Raw genomic sequence first — 17,836 nt, 5'->3', positions numbered from 1 at the left:
GCAGCAACACCATTTGCTTACGGTTTATCCGAGAACAGGCGCACCGTCGCCCCGCTAATGCTGGGCGTAAAAGTGCTTCCAAGAACGTGCAAAAAGTACGCGATAGCCTCGAGAGTAATGTAATAAGCTTGCGACCAGTGCGGCACGGGTGAGAGCGAGCGAGGCCCAGGGTATGCATCATAATGTTGGCACAGTGAAGTAGCGAGACACAACCGCCCCTTGTCATCTGCTCTAAAGTGACTCATCTCGACGGAACGTACGCCGGATCTTCACGACTTTGCGAGTTTGGTTTGCCGAAGATGGAATGCTCACTTGCCTGGGAAGATTAATTTGCCACTCGGTGTATCGCGCACGATATAATCAAGTTCACATGAACAAATGCGCAGCGCCAGTGAACAACAAGGCAAGAACGTGCGAACGAAGCTAAAGCACAACAGCAAACAACGAGTGGCACCGATGCCAACTTCCGGAACAAGTCTTTATTTATGGCCCATCTTTTGTTGTTTATTTTTTTTTCTCTCTCTTGCCACCGCTCTTACCGGATTTTGGCAAATCTTTAAGGTTATTGATTCAACTTGTGAGCGAGATCAGCGCATACATTAGGGCTCTGTTTGGGGTTTCTCCCAGTGTCCTGGCTTCCAGCACAGCCATGGATACTTCCAGGATCGTTTTAAAGGTATCACCTTTGCGGTAGAGCGAACATCGCACATCGCCCGATATCTGCTTTTCCATGCCGTCGATTGCTAAACTGCCGTCGGTTTGGCGTTGATTGATGATGAATTATGTAACGCTGATGGCTTCCCGCTGAGAGGTGGATGTGCAGAAGCTTGCCCAAATTAAAGAGGAACTGAGTCGGGCAAAAGCAGCCAAAACTCTTCGTTGCGATGTATGGCGAGAGCATTGCCAAAACGAACGGACCAAACGATACCGGCAAACGATCGTTGAACGAACGACCGGTCAAACGATAATGGGAATCATGTGCTCGGTGTGAAAGTCAGTGTGTGATATGAGATACAAGATGACGTAAAGTGTGATGTACTAAAAAAAAAACAAGTAAACACATACACACACAGAGATAAAATGCAAAAATCGGCTTGAGCCTTTAGTACGAAAATAACATCAAACAATATTTATTGCTTATATGTTGTTATGCTTTACGGCTCACCGGCCGAATCAATGAACGTTCAAGCGGCCTCTTGCGCACCAAACAAGTGGCCCGATACTCACCAACAGCTTTCCATGGGAAAATTACTCTCCTACTGCATACAGTACACACACACACACACACACACACACATGGTCAGGACATCTCGTCTAGGCCTCATACAAGCAGCCCTGGCGTTACGGTCCGTCAGGCGGACAGTAAATGTTAGCTTACACGACCGGCTATTGCTTCGTATGCTAACGGGGACGGAGCCACATTCACTGCAGTGCTGTGGGAAGAGCTTCGTTTCCGGCCAGATGGGTGTGATGGGGCCGGTTTTCCCCCTCTCGCCCAACATGAAGTTCCCGTTCACCACTGGATGGCTGTTAGAAGCTACTCAAATCAATTTGGAAGATGATCTTTACTTATCCTGCTATGGATGGGTGATAGGATATTCGCATCATAAGTCGCAGCTTATTGGTGCCCGTGCTTGCAAAAGGGCGTAAAGCACTACGGAAAGGATGAGGCAAAACAGATACAAATGATACATTTTGCTTACGCACGTGTATAGATTCTATTGATGGACGCTTATAGCAAACGATAGCTTTTCAAATATCGTTTGGGAGCAGTTGAAAAATGGCAAATTAAAAGTGTGTCATGAAAATGGTTGGATGTGTTCAGCGCTGCCTAATACAATGTGTTTCGTTCTGTAAGAACGGATTAATTTCATGTTGAAAAAAAAACTTATTCAAAAGCATTAAAAAACCCTGAATTTCAATTGCTATCTCCAGATATTCTAGCCTTGTCATTCAGCCCGAAAGCTGGGCATACTGGGCTGTTATCTATAGTTGTGTAATGACTGTTTTAATATTGTAAAAACTCTCTTCCTGCTGTCAGGATGAATAGCATTACATTATTTGGAATTTTATTTTGTGAAAAGATATACTCATGTCCATGGATCCACTGAACACAGAAAGCTTTTCAAACAATTTCATCTACCTAGCTGTTCTCTATCTACAATCACGACAAAAATGCTATCATATATTCATGAAAATTCCTAATAAATTTGAATATTCCAGCACACGCCGCACGCACAGCTTTTTCCATACTTTTAGTTTTACATTCGTATCGATTAAAGGTTGTTGTTGTTGATTTATTTTTTTATCAGGCTTTTTAGCATCCGCCTCTCGTAATTCACATTTTTAAGTGTTTTTTACCACAGTCCCTTTAAAGGTACACAAAACAGACATGTTCCTATAGTGGTTGTAGTTATAAAATCTTATTGAAACAGGTCATTTTAGATTTTTTCGATGATATTTTTGACATGTCGTACTGTTTTCACTAAAATAAGCAACAGAAATGAGTTTTTTGTCGGTAATTTACCAAAAAAAAAGTCCAAAATTCGCTTATTCGGCTGAATGAAAAATTGACTTCAAATCAATCACACTTTTCCGGGTGTGGGTTGCCGACTAGGTGTGATGCAGTGCTTTTGTCAATAGTTTCATCAATCAAATTTATACATTTTTACGATCAAATTACGCAAGAAACCAATATTATAGCAGTAATCCTTGATATCCATACGAAAACAGCCTCGAAACTAATTTTCATTAATATTATACCTTTTTTGGAGGTATCTTTGTTTACCACCACTAAAGGAACATAATACGACGACTAAAGGAACCATGCCACCATTATAGATACAACGAATCAGTCACAAACATATGTATTTTTTCGTAAATTTGATGGATTTCATGGTAAAAATGGCTGTGATGGCGAAGATAAAACATATTGCAATTGCTATGTGTTAAAATAATCAGAAATTGTCTTCCCAGACACTTTAGATCCATTAAAACATATCTGTATCACTACAAATTGCACCACTATTAGTACAATTACCCTAACAAATGTTGTGAGATTCAATTAATTACCTTTGGAAAACCATAACTGTTTTTACAAATTTTGTAAAAAAAATTTAATTATATTTCTATTTTTTCAATCCGTCCATCAAAATGAGGAGCATACTAAGAGTGATAATATATTTGTGTAACTGTCAGATTGCTTTTTCCATTTATTTAAACTCGGTGTGGCCAGTGATTTGCAAAATAAACATTTTTCTACTTCATTCAAATTGAAAATAGCATAGCTTTGTAAGATTTTGTGACTAGATGCTCAATATATTCACATAAATAGTTATTTTATGGACAATGTTTCAAGATAATTGTCATCCATAAAATGATATTTTATCCACCGCAAATAATTCAGTATTAGTGATAATTAAATTATTCCAACGACCAAAGGATTTGCATTAATTAAATTAACCGATCAAGCTTCATCGCCCTGAAGGCGACATACTTGAATCTCAAATCTGAAACCATCCGACCATAATTTCTCTTCAAACATTAATACTCACTTAGCAGACTCCTCGAAGCTGTATGTACATTCTTCCCAACTATCAGCTTACCGCAGGAATGAAAGGAACGCTACAGCACAGCGTACGGTGTTGATTTCAACTTTCAAACCGGCCACAAACCACCAAACTAATCAACGCCTTACACCGTGCTTAAACATGCTTTTCAACTAACACCCAGCCTGAACCGCAGCATTACAATATTCACTATCGATCAGCAGCCAAGCAAAAGTCAAAGCCTCCTCTTTTGCCCCACCGAAAATTGTCACCTTTGGCAACCTCGAATGCTGTGCCGGGCCCGGGCTCAACTGAACTGAGCTGTGAACTCGAGACAGCGATCAGCGGGAGATACATAATCCTCCAGTATTTTTTTGTTTTGCTGTGAAAGCATGCGAAATCCGGTGACTTTGAAACTTTTCCTATCTATTTTATGCAAATAGGCGTGTGCGTGCTCGTCTGCTTTGCCTGATTCCCTGTAAACGGTCTCAGCTTTCACTGGGATCTCACCCCATGGGAAGCCACCAGGCCGATGTATAAATATCAATGCCGCGAAGCAACAGAATCAGCACAGCAAGCCGAGAACTTCAATGTCCCGCGTAACTGATCCTGGCGGCGCAGTTTTTGTTCCACAATTTTGTATGCCCACTTCACGCGACCCGCAAATAAACAGGCTGTTTTTTTTCTTTCTTTCCTTTACACCCGGCCCGGTTGTATTATGTTGCCTTTCCGGGTAATATGACCGGCGGAGAGCACTTGAAAGTGTAATGAAGTTAGCGCTCAAATACTGGTGATCGTTTATGGTTGGTCGGGTCGTTAATATTGTTTCATGTTTGATTGGATTTTTCCAATTTTTTTTTTTGCGGTTGCACTGTCGGGCGAGATCGTTTGATGGATGAACGATTTACGTTTTTTTTTTTTGATAAGGAAGTTTAAATATTTTAAATCGAACTCTATGGAATATGTATAATTCATAGCAATGATGAAGGTTGAGGTTTTTGTTTGAAGAGGGAGAGATAGAGAAAGAGCAAGGCAATCATGGATTGCACGTACACAATGTAGCCTAATTACATCATTTCCAATTATCACGTTATTTACCAAGCAATTTGTCGTCATGCATACATTCTGTTGAACCATAATTATGGAATTCTCGGTACAGGTTGATGTGTGTATAATGAATGCTTATTTTCTGTGGGGTTTACGCTCCTCAACTTTTGTTTCTTTCTTTGAACTTATTCATTCATAGGACTATCAGCGTTTCTTGTACTATTTTACAATGTCATTTATCGTTTTATATTGAGTTTTGACGTTTATACAAGATTACAACAAAGCCATTAGCCTTGTTTATTGAAACAAGAAGCCTTATTTTGTCATAAATACATAAATACATTAAATTATTCATGAATGTAAAATTCATAAAAATTCATAAAATTATAAAAATATCGGATATTTTTTCCGATATTTTTTAATGGATACATGACTACATTTTCACATAAATGTGTTGTGTTATTTTTAGCCGATAGTAATGCAAATGACGCGATACATTAATTAATCCTACGATTATAATGATGTCCCTTTCAACTGGCGGCCAAGCCAGCAACAAGTGCAGCACGGCGAGTTTTAACAAACACTCAAAAAAAAAAAGGCGAATGAAAACAGACAGCGAATAAACTTTGTTCCGTAATTTACCTTGTTGCCATTAACGCAACGGCCCGCGTTTGCAGCCAACCCGTCGAGTGATGACGAAAAGAGTAGACAAAGCAAAAAAAAGCACCCCTTAATCGAATAAGTTTGTCGCAAGCAGCAGAGCGGACGGGCAAACTTGTTACCAACGCCCGGAGTGCCCGCTCCTTATTACTATCGTTCTATTTCACTGCCCTGCCGTGTAGCGTCCAGCGACAAATCTGCAATTGACAGTGCGACCGTACCCCGGGACCGTACCGGCTTTGCTTAGTGGCGTATAAATAAAGCACCAGCAGCATTGGAATTCGAAAAAGCTTTTATCGAACACGTGCTGTGTATGATGACCGCAAAGGCGGGCATGTTTGATGTGGTTCTGTCGGAGGGGGGGAAACGGGACCCTTCACGAGCAGTGCACGTGCGCTGTTGTGCGGCATTCGTGCTTTGTTCGCCAAGATTTAAGACTTCCTTTAAGACATCAAAATCAATCAAGCTCTAAAGCCACTGCCGGCTGGTGACAGATGAACCCCCGAAAGATAAACACTGGGAAATGGGGAGTAGCTAAAAAGGAGTGACAGGTCCATAAATATATTCCACCTCAATCGTATCAACATGGGATGAAGGAGAAAGTGGACACACACACACACACAGACACCATGAGAATGTAATAATGCAAACACATGGGAAGCGGCAAAAAAGGGTCCCCCTGATTGGGGAACAATTGTTTTGCATTGTTATTTTTTATGGAGAAAAAAGATTTTTGCTGCCGGAACATTCATGCCATGAATCCGGCATCGAATTTATAACGGGGTTTGATGAAGAAGAAGAAAAAAAAATAACGAAATGGAATTGCTGACAAATTCAATCGAGAGAGCCAGCTGTCTGTTTTCTTTGTTTTCTGACAAAAGAGACGAAAACATTCACATCAACAGCACGTGGGACGTGAACATGTCAATACGGGAACGAGCCACAGCGAGAAAGTAGGGCGTCTTTCGGTGATGGAGCCTTATCAATCTCAACAGTAGTCCCTAGACGCTGTCAATTGAGTGTGTTAGGTTTGTCTACAAGTTTGTCTCACATTCAATCGTGACTAATCACATCTTGTAGCAAACAAATAGTTCTTTTTCGACAGACCTTTGTAACTCATGATTGCCTTTTTTGTCTTTAAAATTGAAGATCTGTTGCGAAACAGTGTCACGCTTTAAAGCATCAGCTTACAAAAGACAGTCTGCTTATCATTACTTAAACACACACACACACACACACAAATGCTTTGATTCGATTTGACAGCTTATGCTAATCCAATTAGAATTTTATGTGCAGCGTTTCTACCAACGCTTGAAATCGCATGCTAATAGCACATTTTCATCTCCGCAACGTATCGTCCGGCCCGTCATGCCCACACAAAGTCTTGTGCAATTATTTCTTGACCACGCACAATTCCCAGTATGCTTAATCGAACGGAAAGAAGCATGCAAGCTGTTCCGGCATTGCGTTTTGCATATAATTACACACCGACGCAAACAACAACGAAAGGTACACTTGAGCACCTCCGTCTTGCTCGTTGAAGTGTTTTCAGTTTGAAGTTGAACCAATTAACGATACCGACACCGTGTGCCAACTAATGAGTGTGATTTAAAGGTGACTTGACCATTTTCTAACGCTTCTCTATTGCATTATTATGAACATTGCAGTAGTGAGTGCATTGAAGCATTATGGTTTCCGCTTTTTCGTACGATGATAGGATAAACATCAAACGAAACATGGATTGATTGTGAATGTTATGCAATTTTTGAACGCTTATCGGGGCGTTTGATATGTAAAGTGAAGTGAAGTGGTAGGAGATGCTTAACAGATACTTTATGATATCATATCACATCACATCTTCTTAAGCATTATGAACGGTTGCTTTGCACAGTCTTTGCTTCGCGTGATTCACGGCAGAGGGCGACACAGCATACGATTAGTGTTGTCAACGTTTAGCACTGATGCCTGAGACTGGGTATTTCCGAAGTCTAACGATCGAAGCTAACTCTAATAGCTCGTAGCCATGGCAGTAACGACCAAATTGTGATAAACTTTGGCAACACAGCTGATACAGGGTTTCCCACGATTTATTGGTTGGTTCCCATCAATTTTTGATGGGTTCCCATATTTTTTTGGTGCGTTTCCACGATTTTTTTAACCGTTTCCCAGAATTTTTTGGTCCAATTGTATTGATATCCAATCGGAAAATACCAAAAAATTGTGGAAACGAACCAAAAATCTATGGGATACGATCAAAAAATCGTGGGAACACACCAAAAAATCACGATAATTGACTAATACATCGTGGGAAACCCTGTAACTGTTAAAAAAGAGCTTTCCTCGTTGCTTCACAAAAAATGCACTGCTTACAGCTACATCAGATGGGTTTTTTTTTTTCAAAATTACTTGTCCAATTTCTCCAAATCTATTATTCTTTCATGTGGTTTTAAGCAATTAGATATATAATCTACCATGATGTCCGATCTACCAGGTACTCCCTCAATGTTTATTGATGATGACCAGTTGCCCTTTGATTGTTTGGACAAATATACATCACTTGGGATCAAAGTTTTAATCCAATCCGAGTCTTATAAACCCGATATAAGTCAAAAGGGAAAATGTCACATTTTTAATTGCGATCAATTCGTTTTTTTCTTTCATTCAACCACTCATAGTTCAATAAACTGACCAATTTCCGGTTGAAAAAGCATATCAAAATCTTGAAGATTGAATCCCTTTTGGAAATTGACACGATTTAGTAAACAAGATGCAATTAAAAGCATTTGCTATTAATTTGGAAGACATACGCGCTACAAATTTCAAACATGTTTCTTGGGATATTAATACAAAACTTTTACTCTTCTATGATACTTCCTACGAACTGACAGTCTACGAAGGGAGCACACACAAAAAGACAATCAAAAGCTTTAAAAGACCATCGCCAGCAGGCAACGGTTCCTGGAATGCAGTATTGCTACAAGCACTGTTAAACCTGCTACCTGGGAACAGTTGTACACGCGGCGCTTAATAAAACATCTCCCGCATATTGTTACAACTTATTTCGGGAAAACTAGAAATCTAATTGCAGTGATAGCTTTTAAAAGTCATTAAAACTTTGCCCGCAATTCAAGCGTAAAAATAGCGAGTACATCTTCCCGTAAGAACATTGCTGCTGCCCGCTACACAGGACCGCAAACAAACGTCCATAGTGCGCTGAAGCCATCCTACTTCGACCACTCGTCAGGCAGTTATGACGCGAGCGAGTACTCCGATTGTCCTAATTACCCAGCGGGCGCAAGTAAACAAACCCATTTCGCATGGGAATGCTGGTGCCGGGAATGTACGTACCAGAACGGCGAACCATCTCCGAAACCATGTGACACGAAACATCTGCGTCAAGGTGGACGGTTTGGCTGGCTGGCTGGCGGGAGAAATCGAATCGAACTTGAATGCTGCCATTAGTCAACAAGATAAACGACATGGATTCTGTCAAGTCGGCGCTGGGCTCGTTCGCTCGCTGACGGTTGTTTGCTCCACATACTGCCAAGAGGGGTGGCTGCGATGGTAGGACCGAAAGGGAATTGGGAAGGACACGAGGGAAGGACACACGGCTGCAAGGAAATGGAGGACACGAAACCAGATATTCCGGATGTTGAACCGGAAATAGACATACGCTGCCATTTCTCTCCCGGATGGATCTTATCGGGTGGGTGGGTGGGTGGTTGGATGATGATTGCCTTTTGCAAGATTGTTACCGAATTCTCTCGCACGCATCGGCCACATCGGTCTTGTCCGTTGGGGTGGAAGAATTCCGAGAAACGGCACGATGGAAGGTGGAGAAGCATTAAGATTCTTCGCTTCCTTCAGGAACCGGAAACTCAACAGGTTGCCTGTGGCCTGAATTGACCATTCCCATCCCATTAGCTTGGGGATAATAATGGAGAACGAGGACGTGCCATTTTGGGCGGGATTGACACATTTGTTCAGGGTGATCTTCGTTTTGGGGCGTTCGGATTAAATAAATGCAATGATTTGGCATGATATTGATGACCTTTCCCTGTTTAATAATCCAATTAATTTGGAGAAATAGAATAAAAAAACACACCTTATACGTTCGTACAGATGCAGACGCCTCTGTTGGCTGCTGCAGTCTAGCTTCTTCCTTTCCTTTGAAAAGCCTCATTCCAATTAAACTAAACTCTCCAACCGTCTGTGAATGAGTGGAAAGCGGGCATCCTTTACTGCTGGTTAACACATTCCTCTTATCAGGATAATTATTTCTCGCCGTATGTAGCGCCAAACCAGTGTTGCTTCGCGCGCCGACGAACATATTCCTTCCACCAACGAGCGCATCATCTTGTTAGATGGAATGTTTCACTCATCAACCATCATCTTCCTGATACGGGCGGGCGCGCGTAATTAAATCGCTAATCCCCGGGAAGCAATGATGGTTTCCCGGGCGGAGTATACTGTACGGTACCGGTACCACCGTACCGTGGTCTTTTTGCACTGCACATGTCTCAGCGCGCGTACGAGCGACGACAAGCGACGGATGAAATAGGGACTCGCCTCGGATGCTTTGCAGCGCACAGGGAGAGCACGGCCGAGCGTTCCTTGCTCTCTTTTGGGAATGTTTTCATTGCACTGAATGCACATAGCTCTGCTAGTGCGAACTGGTGTCACTGGTGGTACCGGCATGTACAGCATCAGTAGTCAACAGATGCACATCACCGCAGGAGGAGCGAGAGCAGCAGGATTTTGCAAGTGTTGGGGATCGGACAAAATATGCCCCTGCTTGTACGCTCCGAGTGATGTTTCTTTGTTGCAATCATTTCAACCTGTTGGAATCGGAATTTTAATGTCGTTGCAAATGGCGGACAAGGTTAACTGGAACGCGTGAACGTAAGCTACGAGGAAACTGTCTGTAATGTTGGGATAGTGGATGCTCTGGAAGCAATTCTCCCATCATCAAATCAGAGCAAAGTGAGATGCGCCAAAAATGCTTGGCAGAAAATGTCATAATTATACAGCAATCGTTTGAGTTACGGTGCAATCCGTGATGTTATTGTCCATAGTCAAGGCAACACTCAAAACAAAGACATTCTATACTGGAACAAGGACTCTTAGAGCTCAAATTTTAATACAAAGTTTTAATAAATTATATATTAGATATTAAGCCGGTCTCATGGTACAGTCGTCAACTCGTACGACTTAACAACATGCCCGTCATGGGTTCAAGCCCCAAATAGACCGTGCCGCCATACGTAGGACTGACTATCCTGCTATGGGGGGAAATCAATAAGTCACTGAAAGCCAACCCCACAAGTGGGGTTGGCAGGCCTTGACCGGCATCGGTTGTTGAGCCAAACAAGAAGAAGAGATATATTAGATAAGCCTTCCAAAGGGAAATAATATGCAGAGATCTTTTAGATTGGTTCCTTATGTCCTTTACTCCATTACGTGCATGTGTCACTGCCATGTGGTTCCCAATCTATCTATCTCTTTCTTTTAACTTCTAAATTTGTAGACCTATTGCTATTATATCCTTTAATTGTGTTCAACATCAGTAATAAATTTGCTTGATTCTGTACTGTCACTAGTTACATCTCAATATTAGGACATAAAAGAGACCTCATTCGAGCAACTCTGTCACTGCTCCAATTATATTCCATTCTTATCCTATTGCATGCTACCCTTTTCCTAGTACTTGCTCCTACAATTATTGGTTCATGAAAGAGCAGATGTAGTGTGCACCTAGCATGTTGCTGCCCAGAAGATCATATAGTGGTTTTAGTTGCAATCAACTGAAGGTGGAGCTTTACAAGCCTGTCACAACTGCCCGCAAATACCCTTTGAAAACGAGTACAGAAGATAACGAGGAAATTTAAGTAGACATTGCTGGGAAAACAGTGGACAAAGCACAGTACCACAGTTTAATTTTAAACTCTTTGCCAATAAACGAACAATCATCATGAAGTGAGTCTATCATTGCGTAATAGTGGCAGTCGATAGTTGGCAACATAAAACTATGATTTCCTCTTACATCGTAATCAACTTTGATTTGTAAAATCTTGGTAAAACACAATAATGTAAATCTAAAAAGTGTTGAAAAAAGATGAAGCTGTAGGTATAAAACTCAAATCATACTTTAAAAGCATTATAACGTCCTTGAATGTGTGCAAACATGTATTTGTCTAAATCTATGCACAATTGTGCTCTGATATTTATGTGATGGTAAAAAGACACATATTTCTTCGTAAAGGTACCGAGAAAGGAGCGGAAAAACAGTATTCTCGCAACGCAAAAAAGCAGCAAAACGCTACCCCAAACGAAACTGTCAACTGCACAAGAAGCCAACACTTAGTTCGTGCCGAGCATTGTGCAACCCCCTTGCACAATACATAATGTGTGGGATTAGTTTGCTCTCCTTACCATAACGATAGCATAATGGCAACATTATCCATTGTAAAACATGACCTTCACCGTTTGCAATACCGCTGTCCATCGGCGCTTTTATTCCTATTCGACTACACAAATTCCTATTGTGGAACTGATCCCTATTATTTTGCTTGCCGTACCGCACTGCTCCCTACACACACAACTATTTCCATTATGTTTGTGTGTGTGAATGTGTTTTCGCTCGAAAGCGTCCATTCAACGGACAATCGGGAACAGAAGTCGATGTGCTGCATTGTTGTGGCACGCCGGATACACACCGGGAGTGCACCCCTAGGGAGCAACTGCCGTGGGACCAGCGCACGGGAGCGCACCGAAACCCAAACCGAAGCTGTCCACTGAAGTGAGTGATTGTAGTGGACGGCACCAATAATAAGGGTGGGCCCACTTGAACAGTTAACAAAGCATTCCATTACCGCGGCGACTTCCTGTTTTTCTTTGCTGAATGGATTTTCACAGTAGTTATTTTGAAGTGGTCGTGGTGTGTTGAGGTGGCTTTGGCTTGGGATGGGGGTGCGCCGTGATTTGAATGCACGGTCAGATTTTCTTCCCGGAGCAGGTCTCTGATAACACTTGAACCGTGCGCGACCACCTGCTCGGGTAACAAGAGACGGGTAGCCTTCCCACTAGCGTCAAACTCCTCAAGCACTCGACACAAACAAAATCTGAAGCAGCGAAATAATGGTGCCGAACCATGGTTTTAGCGAAAACATGCATGAAGCTGCTGCTTCTAGTGCTTCCCAAGGCTAATCCTCCTCCCCATCCCCCCCCCCCCTCCCTGCTGGTTGGGTCGAGAGATCTTTTTCGTGTACAGTTTCGCTCCCACACTGTCGCTGCAATTTAATCTTCCCGAGGACCTTCGCAACGCCCATATGTCATCCAGGCAAATCCTGGTCGATCCTGAGTGGCCTGCACTGCTTATCCCGGTCCTTTTTCGCTCCTCTGGAGCGATGGCACAGTTTTCGACGGAACGGACGGATAATAATTATCGCCAGGGAACGGACGGAAACGCTCCCGGATTAGGGTGGCCACTTGGGTGAACGGGGGACAACAACAGTTTCGGGCAGGATGTCCCCTAATCCCACCGCTATTGACCTGCGTGGCGGACAGTGGCGGAATGGGGCTATAGAATTTAGGTTGCAAAGAAAATCAGGTTACCCTCCAGTCCCCTAAGCACTCCAGTCCCCCTAAAACCGGCCCCCGCTTCCGGTCGGTACCAGCGAGCGTCCGGGGTTTTCTGCGCTTCCACAAGGGTGACAGCAAAAATTAACTGTCCTTGGTTCATTTTCACGCGGAATCTATGCCAACAGTCCTTAAACCTTTGCAAAAACGTACACACACACCCACACTGCTCACATACAGTGCACCAAATTCCCCAATGAGGTCAGCAAAATGTGCTCCCCGTCTCGGCGAAATTGGTCGGCGAAAAGAAAATCCCACTGGCCAGCGTTCCGTTTGAAGAAACGATCAACGGAAACGTAATGATTAATGATTGATTGATTTTTGTGTCGTTTTTTTTTTTGTAGGTTTGGACGTGAACCGTACGGTGGAATGTACGGGGAAACAATTTTCCCTCTGCACTGGCGCCTCCTCTCCCCTGGGTGTGGTCCAATTTTTCGACTGGTTGCCGGTACGTTTAGCAGGTACGGTTTGATTTAATTTCATCAACCGTCACTTTAATGGTAGTGGTCATTGTGAAACAAATTACCTTTTCGACGCAGCTCTAGGGGAATTTCAAGAATGGAATTTGAACGAACCACAGTCATAATCGGGGATTGCTTATAAGAAATATTAAATAAGTTATTACTCAAAACGTTCAAGAAAAGAAAACGAATAAAAGTTATCTACGATTAATAGGCATGAGAGCAATAGTAAACGCCTAAAGGTATGCAACATAATGCTTACTTTCGCACCAAACGCGCAAAACTGAGCATTTCGATACTTTCAAGGCTATTTCTTTACTAAACATCCATTTTTGATGTTTTATGTTCATAAAATGTGTGTAATATGTTAAATATAATATGTTAAAAATGCCAATAGTTCAATCATTCGTTTTGGTTACATTAAACATGTCATGCCTTTTCAGTGATTTTTACTTCTCACGGTTCCAACCATTGAATTAGTACTAATCCGTTCCAATATGTTTGGTCTAGCTATATACTTCGTAGAAGTACGTTTGTTTTCAAATGACTTCTCAGAGCTCGACCGGTGTTAAAATAGTTAAAAATAGCCCCGGACGCATTCTTTATCATTTCTCACGCCGCACAAAATTATGCTCTAAATTTGAATACATATCCTTCCTGCTATTTCACTACGAGGACTGTGTTCTCATCTTCCCGGTATTTGTAAATCAACAAACATCAAAAGAAAACGGTGACATTTTCAGCAACTCGGCTTGTCGAGCTGTTTGACCGCGTAAACTGCGAAACGGAAGAGATTCGGTCAAGCCTTCACCTCCTACTTCCTTCTGGTGCCCGTTCGGACATCCTCTTGGTCACTCGAACTTTGTGTGTGTGAGTGTGTGCGATAATTTAAGTAACCAACTGCCCCCACCAGCCGGGTTTGCCATTATGGGCTGCATGTTGCCAACGCTATTAGGGGCCAATTAGAGCGCTGATAGCTATTAATAAACGTGTCAATCGTGCTGGGTCACGGCCTGCGGTGGTCCATTTTTTGTTTTGTTTTCGGTCATCAATGCCCTTCCGTGAGTCCGTTTTGTCGTGGAAGTGGGAAGAGCGAACTTCATCGATCTATCCACCGCTGACAATGTTCGTGTCATCGATTAGGAGTGATTTATCCGCCGCACTGTCGGGTGGAGCTTATGGTGGACCACGGTGGAAAGATTGAGTCCTCTAGATGCGAGTATCGAGACGCGGTAGTAAAACGTGATGATTGAATTGAGAGCGAAAGGTTAGGCAGTTGTGGTAAATCTTGTATTGGTGGGCAGCTTTAAGAAGCTAACAACATCGTCTGATTTTAATGAGCTTTGAAGTAAGAAAAGTTGGGTAATAATTCATCTCAAATAAAGTTAGTAATTTAATAAATTTTCACACATATTTGCCATATAATTAAATGCCAAATTGCTTTAAATTAATTAAATTCAAATGATCACTTTAATTGGTTACCAATGTTAGTCAAACAATCTGCCCATACTTACCAGTGTGTAGATGACGCTCGCAAAGCTTCCCCGGCGAACGCTTCGCCAAAGGCAGCAAGAATGCAGGATGGCCATTTTGTATTGTTTTCCGTCAAGGTACACACACACACACTGACCGTGTTCGATTTACCTTTTGCAATTTCAACTTCCTCACACAATATAAAAGCACACAAACACTTTCACGCACGCTCGATCTAAAGCTGTTTACTTAAAAGCACCATCAATGGGTTAGTTTTCCGTGCGCTTTTGTAGTCCTTTTTTTCCTCTCTCTCACACACAAACTGCTACTTGGCAGACTGAAATTTCCTCCGAGACACAGCCTACGAAATGACCTTTAAACATGTGCCCCGAAACAGGGCGACGTTGGTGGTGGCGGTGGAAGTTAAAACAAACGCACTCAACACTACGCCGTGCGCTGGAATTCCGCCGACATTAAACATACTACCGTTTGGGTTCGGGGGGTATACTTTTACGCTTTCCGGCACACCGGTGGATTTTTCCATTCGCCGGAATCCATCGCTTTACGTGGACGTGCGGGTGGGTGGCAAATGTTTTGCTTTGCCAGACGCTCGAAGGTTGGCTTTATAAATATTCAACTGTTGCTTAGAACGCGCCGCGGTTAAGGCTAGCATGCAACTGTCGCAGCGAATCCTATTGGTGAGGAAAGATAAGCGAAGAGAAGGGTATAGAATTAGTTAGACGTTCTTTAGCATGAAAATACAATGCATAAAAAATGCACTTCAAACTCGATCGTATCGATCGAATTTTAATCGTATCATATGTTGTATACCAAAATAGATATCTCTTACTTGCAGTCTTTTTTTAAAGCAATCCCATAAAGCAAAATAATGAAATCCTACCAGAATACTAAATACTTCAAGGATGCTAATTGTTTGCACAACATCAGTAGGCCGTAAGCTGACGGTTCTACTAATAAAAGCCAAGTGATGAGCTGTAGGTTATTAGTGAGAGCCCTGTGCCCTCTCTCTGATTATTACTTGCTCGTCCGCCTTTACCTCGCCAAAGGATGCTAATTGTTTTGGATTGTTTTTTTTTTACTTATATCATATTACTTAAGTTTGAAATTGATGTAAACCGATTGACGCTAATATCAACGATCTAATTCCGCTAATGGTAATGAATATTTTAAGACAATTCAAGAGACTTAAAATAATTTGTATTTTCCTAATTGCCGTAAGTTTACTTATATTATTACTTACTTATATTATTACTATTATTATTATTATTATTACTAAGATTCAAACATCTACTCTCTAGCTAAAAGTAACATCACAATAGCTTTTCCATAGCTTTATTTAACAGCACAAATCACATCTGTTGAAGTCTAATTTTAAATCATAAAACGGATATTGGCTGTATTGTTTTTCGATGTAGAATATTTTCCTTTTACAAAACCATTTACTACACTGTTTTGCTTCACTATTAAGACCGGTTTTTGATATTTGCAATCTTGTTTGATGTAATCCATAGGCCGATATGCAATCAAAAATACAACAAGCATTTGCCACCTTGTGTTTTCCATTTTTCTTGATCTGGATAACATCTACCACAGTTCTGAATAGTCTGTGGTTGTAATAACGAGCATTTTTGAGGTGCCGTTTACTACCCCAACTGAGCAGAATTTCTCCATTTTGCCGTTAACTCATACTGTACTTCACTTGTCTGGACGCGAAACTCATCTCACTCAAGCGTCCTATTTTGGCGTACCAAAAATTCCATCTTCTTGTGGGCTGTTTAAAAGCCCAACATTAACAAAAAAAAAGCACAAAACACAAAACCCATTCGCTCATACCTTTTGGGAGGCTGTTTTTGTCATTCCTTTTTGGAACGTTTGCCGACCCTGATTCACGTGCTTTGCATTGCTCGGATAACTCTTTGCAAGCTCCACCAATTCTTTTTGTGTTGGCCTCCCAAAGAGAACCACGTGAAATGGCTTGCCCTGCCGTGCTGCTCTGTTTTCTTTTCCCGTTTGTTGAAGCACTTTAGTTTTATTTTTTTGACAGCTTAAAACAATTCCAGTGAGGTGCTAACAGAAGCATCCAATTTTATACATATACAGAAAAAAAAACAATCACTTCCGTATGTTAACTACCGAAATAAAAACTTCATCCTACCTACATGTGGTTGCTCGGTAGGGCTGGCTGGCACTTGGCACAACTGTACGTAAAATGGTCGTTAGCAAAGTTTAAAGATTTATTCTGCCTGCCCGGCGGCACTTCAAGCCATGGTGTGGAGTTTGAGTTTCGGGTGCTTTGCGATAAAAGCATACCAAAGGGAGGCAAGTCGGAGCCAAAATGTTCAGATTTTCCCGGAACTGATGAAACGAAACTGTTGTAAAAGGGGTTGTTTAAAAACTTCATACCACATGCCCAAGCCCTCCTGTTTTTGGGTTGGAAACAGTGGCGGATTTAACGGTGCGCGGACTGAGCGGCCGCGGGGGGCCCCGTCAATGTAGGGGCCCCGTGTATGGTAATTCCAGCATATAGAACAATGTGTACAGTAGTATCAGCGAGAGCTTCTGTGCTAGATAGGGATGAATGGATGAAGGGACTCATAAACTATAGGGCCCCAGCACAGAGAATTCTGAGCACCCCCCCCCATCAGCAAACCATTAAAGTGTGTTTGATTCAAAACCTAATGCAACAATATGCACCCCCCCCCCCCACTCGACACCAACCGTGGGGCCTCCACTCCTTTTAACGCTTAGGGCCCCCAATACCCTAAATCCGCCACTGGTTGGAAACCGTACAATGCACGACCTTAAAGTGCCTATTCAATAAACTTATGATTGTTACAGCCCTCTTGTGTGGGGTTGAGGTTTGATGTGCTGTGCAGTTGCCACATTACCTTTGCTGCAGCTTACTGCAGGGAAGCTAGTGCTGCAGTGTAATACTTGCGGACCCCTTTCCCTATGTGTGTTTGCGTGGATAAACAAACATCGTACAGA

At 42.1% G+C, this 17,836-nt stretch overlaps 1 protein-coding gene across 4 annotated transcripts in view; it reads right to left on the bottom strand.

The window, feature by feature from the left end:
• Positions 1 to 17,836, bottom strand: part of LOC121593290 — a 58,922-nt gene that overhangs the window by 23,689 nt on the left and 17,397 nt on the right. For all 4 annotated transcript variants that reach the window (XM_041915533.1, XM_041915535.1, XM_041915534.1 and 1 more), the window contains exon 2: positions 14,869 to 15,519. In XM_041915533.1, coding sequence (XP_041771467.1) covers positions 14,869 to 14,943 — 75 coding nt within the window. In that variant the 5' untranslated portion in view covers positions 14,944 to 15,519. The remainder of the gene's footprint in view (positions 1 to 14,868; positions 15,520 to 17,836) is intronic.

This window comes from Anopheles merus, chromosome 2L (genome assembly GCF_017562075.2).
Source record: "Anopheles merus strain MAF chromosome 2L, AmerM5.1, whole genome shotgun sequence".
Taxonomy (NCBI): domain Eukaryota; kingdom Metazoa; phylum Arthropoda; class Insecta; order Diptera; family Culicidae; genus Anopheles; species Anopheles merus.
The sequence above is the reverse complement of the archived record's forward strand: the minus strand, read 5'-3'. Positions and strand labels throughout refer to the sequence as shown.